Below are 16,667 nucleotides of genomic sequence, written 5' to 3'. Positions count from 1 at the left end.
TTTTCCCCTCTTTTGCCTCATGAATTTGTGACTTTAATCTAGTAAATTCTCAATTTATAACTTAAGAAATTATAACTTTACTAATGTAAAACATTGATTTTTTATCCATAATTCTATGAGTTTATTCTCGTAAAATGTTGACTTTAGTCCTCATAATTTCACTACTTTATTCTTGTAAAATTATGACTTATTTTCTCATTTCTCTATTAAATGTATTTATTTGTTGAATGGTGGCCCTATTATTTTATCCCTTGACGGCCCAAATAGGGAAACATGTTGGCAGCTGTGTAGCTCCATAGAAGAGCCATCGATGCTTTTCTCTGCATTTCTGCCTCCCCCGGTGTAAAGCCTGACGATGTGTCACTGCCAATAATGCTTATCGCTCAATCACGCGTCCCACCCCTACCGGGGCAGCTGGGAATGCCTGGTCAAAGTCAGATATTCACAAAAACGGCACTCTTTCCTCCGGTAAACGGCGGTGGTCCTGAGGCCACACATGCGCACTTGTTTCCCCCTCTTTACTGATTTCATTTTCCCTTCCAGGTTTCTGACAGCAAAGATCAGGCAGTGACGGATCCGTATAAAACTAAACCAATCGTCGGTAAGTTCATTAAGTAATTCGTTCTTTAGTTCTGCGTTTACAATGTCGGGTCTCGTTCACATCCGGTTTATTTCCGGGTAGGGTTGCGTCTAAATAAAAATGAAAAAGGGAATTTCTTGAGATTTAATCAATTTAATCAATAGTTTTGAGATTTAAAGTATTATCAGTAGTTTTGAGATTTAAAGTATTATCAATATTTTTGAGATTTAAAGTATTATCATGTCTTTTTAGAGTTTATGTGTGAGACTTTAAAGTAAATAAAGCAACAGCTGTTGCGTTTAAAGACAGAAATTTAAATCTTATCCATGATCTCTTAGGGCCCTTGAGCCTCGTGGCTCTTATTTCCCCCGTTGTGGCTCTTTGGCTAAAGAGAAAAATCTTTTTGTATATAGTTTAAGTTTTGGCATTTGAATTTCTATTTTTTACTTGTCGGATAACAAAATGATGATGACAAAATGATAGTAAAGATTTAACTTGTTGTCAGAGCAGTTTTTTTAATAAACTTCTGATTTTCAGCTGCACTGAAGTGTCTAGATGCCGGTCACAGTAACTAAACTATAAAAAAAATTGCATTTATATGTAAAGTTAAAATAAAAATCATTCTAAAGTGAGGTTTTAGGTTTCTATTTATAAAGATGAAGGTCCACCAAAGTCATGTTATGGTGCACCTAATAATGCGGTTTTATTCAGGTTATCTGCTGCATCAGGAGGATTCTTTTTGACATAAGGTGCATTTTATTTTGAAAGGAACTTGTATGCTGCTGTCTAAAATAAGCAAACTTAATATTGTTATTTATTGAAAGGTATGACACATAAATTTATCATGAGCATTTAAAAACTAGATTTTATAAAACGAATTGCTTAATGGCCAACAGTGAGGTTGGACATTAGCTCTCACTGGGCTTTGGTCAGTAAGAAACTGGACCAAAAGGCACTTTTAGTCTTAAAGTCTCACTCCCACTATATTTTTATCTTTTGCAATATATTTCCCTGTGGTCTTTTAGTGATGATTATGCCATTTTTAGCCAAAATCTAAAGCCTGTGTTGTTTTTTTAAGACAGGAGTTAATAAAAAAAAAAAAAAAATTGCCTCTAAGTTGCGGAAGCAACTGCTGGTGCGAAAGTAACCCTGCAATAATATCCCATCATTCCTTTGTTAACACTCTCTCCCACTAGCCACAGCACCTCGCATCCCCAAGCTGACATTAACATAGCAAAAAAAAAAAGAATTTGTACAATACAGTAGCTATCCGGGCATACTGTTTTAAAATGGTCTATGAAAATGTTATTGGATTTATTTGTCTGCAATTGGATGCATCAGAACAAGAGCTAGAACTGGGAGACTTTGGTTATAGCAGTTGCTTCGTCACATACCTGAGCTTCTTCAAACCGGGTGCTCCTGATCCCAAATTTTTAAATTCTCTTAATTGTGTGCTCCTTTATGAGAAACACCAAAAACATGATTTTCCTTGGAGTGGGTCTTTAAAGGTTGCAGATCCCTGCTTTAACATCTTTCTGATGCTGTTTTTCTTTACTTTGTAATAGCAAAACATGGCTGCCATCCACAGTTCAAACACAGAGTTTGCCTTGGAGTTGTTCCGGACAGTGAGTCAAGCGAATCCCACTGGGAATGTCTTCTTCTCCCCCCTGAGCATCAGTTCGGCTCTGGCCATGGTCTACCTGGGCGCTAGAGGAGACACCGCTGCCCAGATGGGAAAGGTCAGAACAGCCTTGCTTCATCTGCTGCTGCCCCCCTGCAGCCCCTGACATTCACAAAAAAGGGGAATAAATGTTAGAATGAAAGGCGTGACTGGGGAGAGGCTCTGGCAGCACACAGCAAAACCTGTACTTTGATCTCATTCCTGCCCTCTGGAACAACTGTGCATTGTTAGGTTAAAAAAGGAGAACCTCATAAAGAAACGTGCTTAACAGGAGTTTACGTTTATGGAACCAGCTTCTCCTGAAGGCGGGGGGTCAACCATAGTTCTTGTTTGCTTTTTCTTGATTTATTATCTGACTGAAGCGAATGTTTTCTTTTTACATATTTGAGCTCCTCGTGGGTTGTTTAAAGTTAAGAATGAAATCTCCAATGTAAATTTCTATTATGTTCTAAAAAAGATTAGAACATTTTTCAGGTTTTAAAATTGGTGCCTGAAAGATAATCCAAAATAAAGAAGCAGCAGGTGAAAAAAAACTATACATTTGTCTAAATTATATACATCACAAACTCATCATAAAAGCATGTACTTTCTACAGTTTTGTCATTGATTTGATGAAGCGTTCAAGTTTTGTTTATAGCATGCAGAGGGGGTGGCAGCGGCGCGGCCTGAGTTTAAATGTCTTCATTTTTGGCTAGGTTGCCGCATTGTCATCTTTTCAGTGAATCGATCGGCAGGTACAATACACATCCAATGCAAGCGTTTTTGTCTTGAACGTCCACCTATTTAACCTGCTCGGGCCGCCGGGTGGCTAGAGCCCCTCCCAGCTACTGTTGGCTGAAGGCGGGATACACCCTGGACAGGTCGCACCCGCGGCGCCTCTCTGTCTACCAGCGTAACAAGGGAGGGAGGTCCGCCACCCCCCAGGCTGCTGGCTGACCGGCAGACAGAGAGCCGCTGCAGGATGAGAAGGCTGTCTCCTGAACTTAATATTTTTCTTATTTTCATAGAGATACTAATAAAAAAAAGTCCCCTCATTTTAGTTTTGTTTTTATTTTCCCCATTTGGAGTTAGTGCGGGACAGTGAGCCTTCAAACTGGGTCACAGAGAGACAGAAAAACAGCGGAACCGGCTGTCATACAGACACAGCTCTTGGAGTGGAAGTACCAGGAGCTTCATTTAACCTGTGGGTCTTGCAATAAAGTATTGATCCTCATGAACATACAAAGAAATCCACACGAGTAGGGAGGGAAATAAGGGAAATCAAAGCATGCAATCAATTCAAATGTCTGCAAACATTAAGACAATTGGTCTTTTTTTCTTCTTCTTTTTTTTACCTTCTTAATAATTATATTAGATATTTCAAAAACTTTTTTTAGTGGTTGGTTTTAATGTACTTCTTCTGAATCCAGGCTCTCCAGTTCAGCTCCAATAAAGGTGTCCATGCAGATTTCCAAACACTTAATGCTGAAATCAACTCCCCATCTGCATTATACACCCTGAAACTGGCCAACCGCCTGTATGGAGAAAACTCATCGAAGTTCCTTCCTGTGAGTCATCAGCTGCCCATATCTCAGAATTTCTAGATTGAATTAAATGTTTGCCATAACTGAGATGCTTTCTTCTCTCCAGGAATTCCTGGAAGCCACTCTGAAGTACTACCAGGCCGACCTGAAGGCTGTAGATTTTATTGGAGCTCCGGAGGCGTGCAGGGTGGAGATCAACACCTGGGTGGAGGAGCAGACGGAGAGTAGGCGGCTTTATTTATCAAAAAGTCGACTCCTCCTGAAGTGATTCATTTTATTGTCTTCCCTGTGAGCCACCTGAATATTGCTTTTTTTTTCTTTGCAACACTGAAGATAAGATAAAAGAGCTTCTAAAGCAAGGATCCGTCACTCCAATGACGAGACTGGCTCTGGTCAATGCCATTTACTTCAAGGGAAGCTGGAAGAGCCGCTTCATTGTTGAAAACACCAAGGAGATGCTCTTTAAGGTCAACCAGGTAAAAATAAAACTAAAGTAAAAAGGTTCTGCAAAATGCAATGTGTTAAGTCATTCTGATTTTTTTTGTTGGTTCAAGAATGAGACTAAACCGGTCCAGATGATGTACCAGATGCACAAGCTTCCTTACAACTACATCCCGGACCATGGTCTGCAGATCCTGGAGCTGCCGTATGTAGACGAAGAGCTGAGCATGTTCATCCTGCTGCCTGTGGAGTCCCAGGATGGATCCGACCCCCTGTTGAAGGTACGGCGCTGCAATGGTGACAGATAAACTCCAAAACAGTTTCAAACCTCAAATGAACTGTGTTGCAGTTGGAGAAGGAGCTGACCCAAGAAAGGCTGAACCAATGGACCAACAGGGAAAACATGGACATCCACTCAGAAGTCCTCATTCATCTGCCAAAGTTTAAGCTTGAGGATGAATATGAGCTGAACGAGCCTTTGGCCAAAATGGGCATGACAGATGTATTCTGCTCAGGGAAGGCTGATCTGTCTGGGATGAATGAAGGAGGAGGGCTTTTTCTCTCAACGGTGGCTCACAAGGCCTTTGTGGAGGTGAACGAAGAGGGCACGGAGGCCGCTGCCGCCACAGCTGGAATGGTGGCTTTCTGCATGCTGAGAGAGGAACACTTCAGAGCTGATCATCCATTCCTCTTCTTCATCAGGCATAACAAGACGAGGTCCATCCTTTTCTTTGGCAGGTTCTCCTCTCCTCAGTAGACATAAAAGATGTGGTTCAGTTTGAAATAAAATTTAAAAAAAATCTGCTAATTCGTAGTTAAAATTCGTCAAACTCGCAAATTCGTAGAAATTCAGTTAATTAAGCTTTGATTTTCTGGATGTGTTTCAAATTAAGAAGTTAGTCATTAAAATGTGTTCATTTCTTTTTACTAAACGGCTCTTCAACAAGCACTGAGAACAAAGATTAGTTTGTAGTGGATTTATGACCAAAATGATTAAACATAATACTACATTGATTAAAGTTGAAGTTCTTGTGTGGGTTATTTTTCCTGTTTTTTAAAGAAGAAAATATTTTTTTAAATACATTTTAAAGGGTGCCATTGTTTAATTAAAATTAACTGTCAGCTGCCAAATGCACGAGTGCAGTTTGGTTCATGTTGGATAACGCCTGCACAGAGCCTCCTAGGCGAGGGTTACCCGTGGATGCATTTCTCATTGTGGCCACTAGAGGGCCCTATTTTTTTTTCTTTTAAAAATATAATAGCGTATTTTCAAATATTTTGAACAGCGAACAGTTTCTTATTACGTTTAAACTCGTTGCTTGGGATTCCATTCAAATCAGCGATATCAGAAAAAACATTAGAAACCATAATGGGATACTATGATAAAGAAAACTCTAAAATAAGAATAGACCAAGTCAAGATAGTGGTTTGTTTTAGTCAATACCGTAACGTTTTGTTAATTTGTTTGATTGCTTGCAAATGTTTTTACACCCACGATGACTAGTCTAGACCAATGAGTGATTTCGCTAGAGGAGACACGCCCGCTTGGGAAACCTGGCCGGCGGTGGCGGAGTGCGACGCCATCTTGGTGAGGTCGTCAGCGCCCACATGACAATGCTTTCTTTTGCCTTTAGTGGCATCTAAGCAGCGCATATATATATATACATATATATATATATATATATATACATATATATATATATACATATATATATACATATATACATACATATATACATACATATATACATACATATATATACATACATATATATACATACATATATACACAGAGAGAGAGAGAGAGAGAGAGAGAGAGAGAGAGAGAGAGAGAGAGAGAGAGAGAGAGAGAGAGAGAGAGAGAGAGAGAGAGAGAGAGAGAGAGAGAGAGAGAGAGAGAGAGAGAGAGAGAGAGAGAGAGAGAGAGAGAGAGAGAGAGAGAGAGAGATCATTTGTTGTTGTTAAATAAGAGAAACAGTCAACCTTAGAAGCTCAAACTTTAATGAAGCATGCATAGTTGCAGGACTTCTTGAAATTAAAAAATTATTAAAAATAATTTTTAAAAATTATTTCTAAACATTTAGATGTTTTAGACCTCTTTGACATATAATTATAAATTATTTAGAAAAGCCCAACAATAAGTCAATAATAACAGTAATAAGAATAGATAATAATAAATCAATAGTAAATCAATAAAAATAATAAATAATAGCAATAAATAAATAAGTCAAATAATAACAATAAAAAGTCAATAATAAGTCAATAAATAATAATAATAAATAAATAATAGCTCAACAAAACGTCAACAGATTTACCCTAAAAAACAAAGAAAAACAATAGATTTATCCTACTTATTCGTGAGTGATCAATTTGTGTAACACATATGGCATGGTGCCGGGTTTCAAACGAACAGTCTGGATTCTTATCAAAATCTGTTTCCAAAAATGTTTTGAACATTGCCAGACTGTATTGCTAGTTAGTAACCACAGTGATCCATCTGGGTTAGCTCTTGTGACAGCTAAGGCTTTTTCCTTAAGTCTGATCCATTGGAAACCTGCAAGAAAAGTTCAGTCACTGAGTCAGAAATGTATAAATCTATATTTCTATAATAGCCTAGTCCTTTTATACTGTGTATAGGTTTAACAAAATAAAGTTTACATTTATGTCGACAGCAAATTATACGTAGATCAAGCAGCATGTCGATAATAGCCCTGCAGCATCATGCATGTCAATATGTGTACTATTAATGAAGCCCTGCAGCATTAAAAGAAAAAAATACATGCCTGTCAAATGTTAAAAAATGTGTTCACATGCATGCATTACAGCAGTGACTTGACCTCACCAAGATGGCGGTCCTTTCCTCCCATGATGAATCACGTGATGTCTCCTCTAGCGATATAACTCATTGGATATAACATTACTCTAGTCTAGACGGTCTGAAGACCGGAACTTGTATTTTGTCTTTAAAAATAAAAGTTGTGGAAACCTTGACCACATTTGTTGTCGTCACAACATTTCCGCTTTTCAAAAGGAAAAGCCTTACTTTGAAAGTTGTTTCCGGAAGTTTCATTGTAAGTGGCTTGTGATTCCACGCCGGTTTCGTGTCCCCTCGGAAAAGGTAACACTTTACCGGTCTACAGCTCATTTAATTTAGAAAGCACACCCTTTTTTAACAGCACACGGTTACGTATTTGATTTGAAGCTCATACTACCGGCAAGGTTTATTCTTCTGTCTTAAATATTCAACACCCGCAGAGAAGGGAAGTTTGCCCGCTTAGATGCTAGCAAGTGGAAACTTTGGCTAATTTCGAGCAGGTCTTACTGGTTTTACTGGTCACTTCAATGCAGACAATGGGGTAAACGTATCCAAGTGGGCTAATGTATATATAATTTTCTAATTATTCTTAACTGTGTAGTTTTCAGGTGTATGTTATAGTAGACGCGTAAGATTATCTTTAGCTTCCTGACTTAAATTCTTCTTATTATTTGCAGACATTTGCAAATTTACTTAAGTGCCAACTAAGTGACGTGGCATTTACCTGAATCTGCAGCACACCCACTTGTGCACACAATATTTTCAAGTCGTCAGTACTTATTTAAAAGCCTATTTTACTCAGATCTGTTTACTATCACTTATTATTTAAAATTAGAGACAAGAAGTTGTTATTTTGGTCCATCTGGATTTTCTATATTTCATTATAGTTATTTAGGAAAGTCATATTTTGCCAATTCCATACAGGTTTGTACATTTGAGTCACTATAATCATTTTTTATTTTATTTTTTAAAAATATGCTTCAAAAAAGATTAAACAAAATTAGGCCGGGCTACCCTTTAGCCACTGGTTATTAAACAAATTAAATATGTTAATTTAAATGTTGCATGCAGTGATGAACTTCAGCACTTTGTCTTTCATTTTTTCTAGATGAGCAGTCAGGGTCAGAGCAGTGCCCCCATGAGGGTGTTGGTGACGGGAGGATCTGGTTTGGTGGGTCAGGCAATACGTCGCGTGGTCAAAGAGGAGGGAGGAGCCAAGGAGGGAGAAGAGTGGATATTTCTGTCCTCTAAAGATGCCAACCTCATGTGAGAAAACATCATCCTATTTAAAATGCATCGGCAGGAAAAAAATCAACACAAACGCATTAAAGTGCGGTCTCTACAGAAACAAAGAGGAGACGCTGGCAGTGTTTAAGAAGCATCGGCCCACGCACGTCATCCACCTAGCTGCGATGGTGGGAGGGCTTTTTAAGAACATGAAGTGCAACCTGGACTTCTTGGTATGGAGATGCTGCTCAAAGATGTGTTTGCACTTGCATGAACTACTGTTAGATTCAGCTGCTGATGTGTCCATCTCTTGCAGAGAAACAACATCTACATCAACGATAATGTGCTGCAGGCGGCACATGAAGTGGGCGTAGTCAAGGTGGTGTCCTGTCTGTCTACTTGTATCTTTCCCGACAAAACTACATATCCTATTGATGAGACCATGGTAAGAGTTTGGATTCCTCTATAATGTTGTCTACATCAATCAGTGAGTTTTTAAAGGATCTCTTTTAACAGATCCACAACGGTCCACCACATGACTCCAACTTTGGCTATGCCTATGCAAAGAGAATGATCGATGTCCACAACAGGTATGCTGATGGTGTTAAAAAAAAAAAAAAAAAAAAAAATCTCATTTTTCTTGTTTTGACGTGTCTCACAGGGCTTATTTCCAGCAGCACGGAGGCTGCTACACAGCCGTCATACCCACAAATGTGTTTGGTCCTCACGACAACTTCAGCATCGAGGACGGCCATGTCCTTCCGGGACTCATACACAAAACATACATAGCTCAAAGTCAGCAGGTTCTTCTTTCTAGTCAAAATGTTTGGCTGTGGTGGACTGATCGTTGCAACAAATCCGAGTTCTAAGTTACTCGATAGAAATGCAAAATATTTAATGAAGGATGAATTTTTGTTGTTTGTTAGAGGAGGGAAAGCCTCTGACGGTCTGGGGTTCCGGTAACCCAAGGAGACAATTCATCTACTCTTTGGACCTGGCTCGACTCTTCCTCTGGGTCTTGAGGGAGTACCCAGAAGTTGATCCAATCATTCTCTCTGGTCAGTCCTCTTACGCATGAGCACCGAAGACAAGTTGAGCTCTTAGCTGTGATTTTAAGGATGTCTGTTCTGTTTCCAGTTGGTGAGGAAGATGAAGTTTCCATCAAAGAAGCAGCAGAAGCTGTGGTTGAATCTCTGGGCTTTAAAGGACAAGTAGTGGTATCCTTTCAGGCGAGCTTTTCTCTCCTCCGATTCTCCTATATCCATGTTCAGTTATTAAACCACATTCAAAATTTTGTTTGATACTTTTTATGTATAGATTTAAACGCTAAACGTTTAAATGATCATCAGTCAACATTTAAGTAATTAACGCGTCAATATAGAATTAACGCATAAAGCTTTTAATAGGATTGGTGGCAACTGAGTGTTGGCTAATAAAACGTAAGATCCTTATCCCTGTGGGTATAGTACTCATGGATTGATTCACTTTGTAATCTGGCTGCTCTCAAATCTTTTTACCACTTTGTGAAGTTTCTGAAGCTTTTCCTGAACTTTAATGGTCAGTATGACACCAGTAAAGCTGACGGCCAGTTCAAGAAAACGGCGAGCAATGCTAAACTGCACCGCTACCTGCCAGACTTTAAATTCACCCCATTCAAAGAAGGTGCGGGCTTGTACTCTTTTTTTTTTTTTTTTTAATAATTGCACGCAGATTTTAATTTATCAAGTTTTTTTTCCTCATTTGCAGCTCTAAAGGAAACATGCGACTGGTTTGTCGCAAACTATGAAACTGCCCGGAAGTAAAAGCTCTGCAGAACCAGCAGCAGAGCGGAGGTCAACGGCTCCAGAGGACATGTTTGTGTTCAGGGGGACAGATGTTTTGATGGCGCTGCAGGCAGTAAAGTGTCTTAAGCATATTTATGTTGGTTTCATTTGAATAATCAGCTCAATTGAAATGGAGGTGATGGTAACATTTTCAAAATATTCAACATTTCTTTACGTTTTCAGTGGGGAAACTAGTTTGCACTTAATGATCTTGATTGTGAAAAACCTGACATGCATTTGATTCAACGGGGCAATTTTCCTATGTACACTGGCACAGAATAAATTTTTTTTATATCTAATGTCTTATTGTCTTAGTTAATAGGGAAAAAAGGAATCTTGTCATGTTGTGAAATAAATTTATTTAAAAAAAGTAATCACAAAAAGAAGACAAACTGATCATACATATGCGGCGTTTGTTTAAAATCTGCTTTAAAAAACAGTCGAGCTTCTGCAAACTCCACTCAAAGTGAGGTTTAGGATTGAGCGTAGGAAGTGTGACCCCCTTCGTGGACTCGACAGTACTCCTGCCCAGGGACAGCTCTCTTTTTGCAAGCTTTTCCTGTTTTTGTGATTCCGTTGCACAGCTGGCGGCCTGTCAGAGAGCTACAAGGGTGGCGAAGTTTACTTGTTTGACAGGAAGACAGGAAATCATTGCTCAATAACAGTTCAAATAATACAGCAGCATCTAAGCAATACAAATGCTCACCTGACTAGAAAATAAAGGCAAGTGGTTGCTTGACAATAAAGCAAGTGATGCTTATTTTTAGCAGCAAAAAAGTTATCTTCAGTGTGTAGAAGTAAAGCAACGTTTTTCCAGAAATTTTTACATAAAAAAAGCAGTTTGAATCTGTATTTTAGCCACTGCAACTGAGATTTTATTCTGAAAATGTTCATTACGTTTACCCTTGAAAATAGTTATTTTTTATAATGTAAGTAAGTAAATCTTTATAGAGCACTTTTCTCTGAGAGCGACTCACAAAGTGCTTCACAATGTTAAAACAATATGAAATCAGTAGCGAGACCCAATAAACACACACACAGGCATAGAAGTAAACAAACAGGCAGAAGTGAACACAAGTAAAAGTCAGCTAAAAGCTCCTAAAAAATGTCTTAACTTCAGCTTTAAAAACACTGGACTGAGTCAATCTGGCGCAGAGACAGGGGGACGTCGTTCCAAAGTCGGGGAGCGACTGCCTGAAAGGCGAGGTCTCCCCTAGTTTAAAAAAAAAGGGTTTGGAACACAAGATTTTTATCAGTGGACCTCAGACGTGCAGGAGTGTAGGGAGTTAAAAGAAATATAGTTCGGGGTTTGTCCGTGCAAGGCTCTAAAAACTAAAATCAAAATCTATTCTAAATTTAACAGGAAGCCAATGTAGAGATAAAAAGAGGGGTGACATGAGTGCACTTTTTGGTTCCAGTTAAAAGCCTTGCAGCAGAATTCTGGACCAGTTGGAAACGTTTAAGAGACTTTTTGTTAAAACAAGTAAAAAGAGAATTGCAATAGTCTAAGCGAGAGGAGATAAAAGCATGGATGATCAGCTCAAGGTCAGAGCTTGTCAACATAATCAGCAGAGTTGAGCAGAAAAAAACATTTAAGGGTTGGATTTACAGAAGGTCATTTTTTCTTTGTTAAAGATTAAGATCCGTTAATGTGGCTGCAGGTTTTTGCAAGATCTCACCTGTTGCTGAGTGACGGGGTTGGACTAGAACCTCTCCAGTCGTTCCTGAAACCAAGCGAGTCGTTCAGTGCGTCAAAGCCCCGCCCCAGGTTCTTCGGAGTGATGTCAGTAATCAGGGCCTGAAACAACATTTATGATATCACAAGCAGACAAAAGTAGACCTTTTGACTTGTCAGTCCACTGAAGCTGGACTTGCTCACCCCTGAGAAAAGCGGTGTTGTTCTGGGTCTCGGGGTGGAGTGATTCAACGAGTCGAGTACTGGTCCAAACCTTGACTCACATACTGGTTTATTTGGAAAGGGAGACACTGACACTTCGAGATCACCTGGATAAAAAAAGAAAATAAGAAAGGGGATTCAGAGAGCGTCTTGTGAGATTTATCCAGTGTGGGTCCTTGGGCAAAAACCCTCTGTGCTACTGCCCGACTACAACAAGGGGTCCCAAGTCTGGGTCTCCTTGTGCCGGTCCCTAGCCTGGATAAAATAGAGGGTTGTGTCAGGAAGGGCATCCAGTGTAAAACTCTGCCAAACCCCGTGTGTATTACTGAAACCTAATTTGCTGTGGGATGTGCCGAAAGCTGAACAGCGTTCAGAGAGTGAACGCTGTTTTCTTTAATATTTTTATTTTTTTTAAATTGTAAATTAGTCATATTTGTTTAAAATTAAATTACAGCTGGTCCATTGTAAACTTCCACATGCAACACCACTCAAAAGTATCTTAAAAACTATCAATATATAACTACATATCATTTACAAATGCTTTAAGTGGGGAAGAGAACTACCGTAATTTTTTAGTAATAATGTCTTGTTACTTTTAAATCCATTGTAACATTAAAAAAAAATCTTTAAAAAATAAGTATTTTCTACTAATATAAACTTTGTGTTTTACTCTTTTTTTCCCCATAAGTTCCATTTCTATTCTATACACAAACTGGTACTTTTTAACTGCAACTCCCCAAACACACCTTTTTAATGAAAATTATAATTAAAGTTTTTTTTTACATTTACAACAAATATTACTTTTTTTTTTCCATCTTATACTCACCTGATAAAAAACTGCCCTGATGCAGCAGGTCATCTTCCATGAAGTCCTTTTCATGTCTGAGGAATAAACATTTATTGCATAGAAGTTAATTAAACCCATTAGAAAACCCCGATAACCCCTTTAAAAAAACTTGAGTGTAATCAATGCTTATTCATGACTGATTTCAATAAATCTTTCACATTTAAATTGTTTAGAATACCCTTATATAACCTTTTGTCTCAAGCGCTTTTTTTTGCTCCAGACCTTTTGGGATCAACATGAGTTGTTCTTCACCTCTGTGGTGTAGAAGAAGGTGGATACTCGCTGCATGTCATCGTATTCTCCTTTGGTGGCTCTACATTGTTGTTTGGAGCCAGTGAAAATGGAGAAGCCGGCTTTTCTCTCACCTGGAAGCTCGTGCACAGCCACTTCAAACACCAGTGACCTGCAGATGCCAGATAACAAGGTGGGAAAGGCTGCCGGGCACTGCAGATGTCTGCTCTGCGTGAGCAGCTGGTTCCGTACCCAAAGACAGAGTGAGAAGAAGCAGGCTGAGGCTGCCGAGGTCCAGCGCCGGCTGCTGGTTGACTTCCGCCGCCGCGTTCAGGGGGACGGTGAGCAGCAGGAGGACTCGAGAGAATGCTGGACACCGTAGGAAAGTCAGCAGGACCGCACACAAAACAAAGTAGCCTATGTGTACCACACATGTCCACATGGCTGCCAGACTTAAACCTGCACAAATAAGATAAAAACGGTTTGATTTGACAAAAGATCATTTTTTTGATTTAGGGGCGATCAGTTATGTGGCGTCTCACCTGCCCAGCCCAGGTAGCCCTGGATCATGTGAAGCCTCTCCTCCACACGGGTCTGCATGGTATCAAGGTAGTGCAACATGAATCCCAGAGTGCTGTTCATGTGCTCCAGTTTGTTCATCAGGTCAGTGTAGTACTGTGAAGTCTGGTCCTGGTAGAGCAGAAACTCCCCCATGCTGTGGTCTGCTCAGCCACACAGAGCAGAAAAAGGATTAAAACAACATTTTCATGGGTTTACTCCTCTCAGGTTGGACTCCTCCAAGTACCAATCTTTTGGTAGATGTCCTGAGCTTGATGTCTGACTTCAGTAAGGTCGTCAACAATCGCCTTGTGGCTGTCCTGCACCTCCGACCCGTGAATCTGCAGGTTTTCGCTAACATTCTCTGGACAAAAAATAAAAACGGGCAGCGTCACATTAACCTAATGCTAGATAAAAGCACTAATAAACCCAAACACCTGGAGCAGATGTTCCATTTCAGATTTAGATGGGACATTTTATCCCAATAGCACTTAAGCTCTCACCCATTTTTTGGGTGATGCTCTGAATGAGCTGAGCCACCAGTTGCTGTCCCGAGGCGATCAGGGCCTTCTCCTGACCCAGACGCTCCAGGTTCTCCCGCAGCGAGCTCTCCATCTGACCCTGGCCCTCGTGTAGTTTCCCTTGTTGAGCCTGCAGGGTGCTGTGACCCTCCAGGAGCTTCTCCAGAGAAGCAGAAGTCAGTTCTTTCAGCTCCTGCTGTCCCTCCTGTTTGACAGCAGCAGAGTCACAGAAGGCACAATCAACCTGAATCTGGTTCTACAAGATGTGGCACAGGAGGAAAGTTAACCTTCAGGTCTTTCATTGCATCCAGCTGGCTGGTTGCCGTGGAGATGAGGGCATTGACAGTTTGCTCCGCTCTGCGCCGGAAAAGCTGCTGCCGGGTTGCATAACAAACAGAGCGCGCGCGGTTGCTTACAATGAGATATGCATTCCATGTGTCTGAATCCATGCCTGCCGTGCACTCTTTGATGCCCTGAAAAGAAAAAGGGAAAAAATTAACTATTTTTATTTTATTTGCTCGTCTTTCCATTTGTACACACTTTATGCCATTTTACCATTTCGTCTGTGCATGGGAACGTCAGTCGCCCCTCAGCCTCTGCTTGGCAGTTAAACAGAGCCACTCCGAGCTTTGCAAGATTTTCTTCAGAGAGATTTTCACAGCTCGACTTCAGCTGAGCAACAACCTGTAAAGAGGACAAACACCACCATGTTTTTTTTTTTTTAAATCATCAACTACAGCCCTCCTCTGCCGGCATCATTTAGTGAAAAATCTGTTGTAACTTTTAGATTAAAAAAAAAAACAAAAGTGATTGCAATTGGTTAAGATCTCCATGCAGGTTTAGAAAAATGTCCAAACAGTTCTATCATTAAAAGCTTAAATTATGAAGATTCCCAGATTTTACATTGTAATGACAGCTGGTCAACGGACTGTGCTCCATCTGCTTTGCCTCCGCCAGAAACTTCTCGTCTGCAGTCATCATCTCAAACGGAGCATCCTTTTCAAGGTGGGCTGGAGGAGACGGTGGTGCTGCTGCAGGAAGAGGCGCCGACCGTAGCCACTCAAACAGGCCGCTGACTGCAGGAGAGGCCAGTATGCAGGCGGTCAGCAGGAGGTGCAGGCGGAGCGTCGTGAGACACATATCTGTGGGTCAGTCAAATTTACACACCATGTGTTGAAAAACTTTTGCTCTCAAATGATTCTTTAAATCTGTATACAATTTCAGTTTGAAGTGACAAATTGTTTTCAAAATTCAGAAAAACATTTTTTTTTTCCAAAATGTAACAAAGATTTCGCAAGATTTCATATAAAATAATCATAATTAAAACGTAATGCATTTTTTTCCCCAATAATTACATTGTGTCTGGATGCTTTATTATCTAATGTATCCATCTTCTCTATTGTCCAAAATATCTGCATTTTCAGCATAAAACATACAGATTTTTGAGTCCAGCTAGTCTTACATTTTCAACTATTACTTGAAATTAAGTACATAATATATTTCTATACATTTTAAACACAGTGAAATTCGATTTATTACAAAAGTTAAAGGTGACAAAGACAAAAAAATATAAGTTTGGGGGACATAAATGTGATGCAGTACCCAAACGCGTCTATAGGTGGCAGTAAACGCAAATATCTACAAATGTTTAATGACTGTTAAAGCAGCTTTTTGTCACTTGTTTTATAAGCTTTGATACGTTGATGAATAAAACGTATGCTATGTGTGTTCTTAATCAGGTAAGTGTATTAAAAAAAACCTGACAAAGCAACAAAACTCATTTTCGCAGGACTATGAATGAACATCCATTTTGCCCAGGCATGTCTCTGCAGTACCCCTGGGATTAACAGAGAACACCCCTAAGATTCTTCACGTTACTGGTAAAAAAAAAAAACAAACAAACGAAAAAAAAACGTATATATCATATATAATAAATCGTAGAAAAAAGTATAGCGAATAAACACGTTTAACTTTAAATGACACGAGATACCCGAAAATGGTAAAACATTTAGTAAGTTTTGTTTTTAGGTTAAAAAGACAAACATTTCCCCCAAAATAGGCAAAAATCTCAATAGCACGTACCTGTCTAGTGTCACAGGACGGTCCTACACAGGTCTGAATCCGCACAGCTGATGGAAATGACAGCATTATTTGCGTCCCGCCTCAACCAATAGAATTACTCGCATTTTTTTAGAGGCATGCTTGGGGTATGTTCGATTTACTCACCGCTTCAGCTTCAAAGGACGACTCTCACTGCGGGCGGCAACGTGTTTCAAAGCGACCAAGAGCCGCCCCTCCTGGCGCCAGTACCAAGGTAAAATTACAAACCAGTCCAAGGTTCAGTTTCTGTCAGCTGGTTGCCAAGAGTGTAAGTGCCGTGAATGACACATTGAAAGCTAATTCGTGGTAGCAAACCGAGGAAAATAGTAGCTCTGATTAAAAGACAGGTAAAAACGAAAACCCCGCCTCCAGTGATTACCGATATGTCCGCAAGGTATCACGTGTTTGTCACTCCTTGTTACT

At 39.8% G+C, this 16,667-nt stretch overlaps 3 protein-coding genes across 5 annotated transcripts; 2 read left to right on the top strand and 1 right to left on the bottom strand.

The window, feature by feature from the left end:
- Window positions 1-305: 305 nt before the first annotated feature.
- On the top strand, window positions 306-5,244 carry serpinb1 (serpin peptidase inhibitor, clade B (ovalbumin), member 1). The gene is made up of 8 exons (XM_011474254.3): window positions 306-468; window positions 544-601; window positions 2,146-2,319; window positions 3,671-3,808; window positions 3,891-4,008; window positions 4,118-4,260; window positions 4,339-4,506; window positions 4,575-5,244. The coding sequence occupies exons 3-8, from the start codon at window positions 2,152-2,154 to the stop codon at window positions 4,980-4,982; spliced, it is 1,143 nt and encodes a 380-aa protein (XP_011472556.1). The 5' UTR covers window positions 306-468; window positions 544-601; window positions 2,146-2,151; the 3' UTR covers window positions 4,983-5,244.
- A 1,966-nt stretch (window positions 5,245-7,210) lies between these two features.
- Window positions 7,211-10,389, top strand: LOC101160059 (GDP-L-fucose synthase). 3 transcript variants are annotated; one of them, XM_004068117.5, is made up of 10 exons: window positions 7,211-7,343; window positions 8,149-8,306; window positions 8,386-8,500; window positions 8,584-8,712; window positions 8,784-8,857; window positions 8,929-9,062; window positions 9,194-9,325; window positions 9,405-9,484; window positions 9,830-9,929; window positions 10,014-10,389. In XM_004068117.5, exons 2-10 carry the CDS (start codon window positions 8,149-8,151, stop codon window positions 10,067-10,069), a joined length of 978 nt encoding a protein of 325 aa, XP_004068165.1. In that variant the 5' UTR covers window positions 7,211-7,343; the 3' UTR covers window positions 10,070-10,389. The 3 variants fall into 3 exon arrangements, with proteins under 3 accessions (XP_004068165.1, XP_078802269.1, XP_078802268.1); XM_078946143.1 differs by lacking the exon at window positions 7,211-7,343 and adding an exon at window positions 7,506-7,540; XM_078946142.1 differs by lacking the exon at window positions 7,211-7,343 and adding an exon at window positions 7,557-7,964.
- A 43-nt stretch (window positions 10,390-10,432) lies between these two features.
- Window positions 10,433-16,661, bottom strand: bmb (brambleberry). The gene is made up of 14 exons (XM_011474251.4): window positions 16,371-16,661; window positions 16,227-16,273; window positions 15,048-15,286; window positions 14,700-14,828; window positions 14,432-14,617; window positions 14,127-14,349; window positions 13,871-13,987; window positions 13,608-13,787; window positions 13,318-13,524; window positions 13,087-13,237; window positions 12,814-12,869; window positions 11,970-12,094; window positions 11,770-11,888; window positions 10,433-10,693 (listed from the first exon to the last, which is right to left on the bottom strand). Exons 3-14 carry the CDS (start codon window positions 15,282-15,284, stop codon window positions 10,564-10,566), a joined length of 1,860 nt encoding a protein of 619 aa, XP_011472553.1. The 5' UTR covers window positions 15,285-15,286; window positions 16,227-16,273; window positions 16,371-16,661; the 3' UTR covers window positions 10,433-10,563.
- Window positions 16,662-16,667: the final 6 nt, after the last annotated feature.

This window comes from Oryzias latipes, chromosome 4, assembly GCF_053564925.1.
Source record: "Oryzias latipes strain Hd-rR chromosome 4, Olatipes_Hd-rR_3.1".
In the NCBI taxonomy this organism is placed as follows: domain Eukaryota; kingdom Metazoa; phylum Chordata; class Actinopteri; order Beloniformes; family Adrianichthyidae; genus Oryzias; species Oryzias latipes.
The sequence above is the reverse complement of the archived record's forward strand: the minus strand, read 5'-3'. Positions and strand labels throughout refer to the sequence as shown.

Coding starts and splice junctions, on each gene's coding strand:
- serpinb1 (XM_011474254.3), top strand. CDS start 2,152: ATGGCTGCCATCCACAGTTCAAACACAGAGTTTGCCTTGGAGTTGTTC. Junction 3,809..3,890: donor ACTCATCGAAGTTCCTTCCT/GTGAGTCATCAG, acceptor TCTTCTCTCCAG/GAATTCCTGGAAGCCACTCT. Junction 4,009..4,117: donor GGTGGAGGAGCAGACGGAGA/GTAGGCGGCTTT, acceptor GCAACACTGAAG/ATAAGATAAAAGAGCTTCTA.
- LOC101160059 (XM_004068117.5), top strand. CDS start 8,149: ATGAGCAGTCAGGGTCAGAGCAGTGCCCCCATGAGGGTGTTGGTGACG. Junction 8,858..8,928: donor ATGATCGATGTCCACAACAG/GTATGCTGATGG, acceptor CGTGTCTCACAG/GGCTTATTTCCAGCAGCACG. Junction 9,485..9,829: donor GCTTTAAAGGACAAGTAGTG/GTATCCTTTCAG, acceptor TTTAATGGTCAG/TATGACACCAGTAAAGCTGA.
- bmb (XM_011474251.4), bottom strand. CDS start 15,284: ATGTGTCTCACGACGCTCCGCCTGCACCTCCTGCTGACCGCCTGCATA. Junction 13,525..13,607: donor GGGCTACCTGGGCTGGGCAG/GTGAGACGCCAC, acceptor TTATTTGTGCAG/GTTTAAGTCTGGCAGCCATG. Junction 12,870..13,086: donor CCTTCTTCTACACCACAGAG/GTGAAGAACAAC, acceptor TTTATTCCTCAG/ACATGAAAAGGACTTCATGG.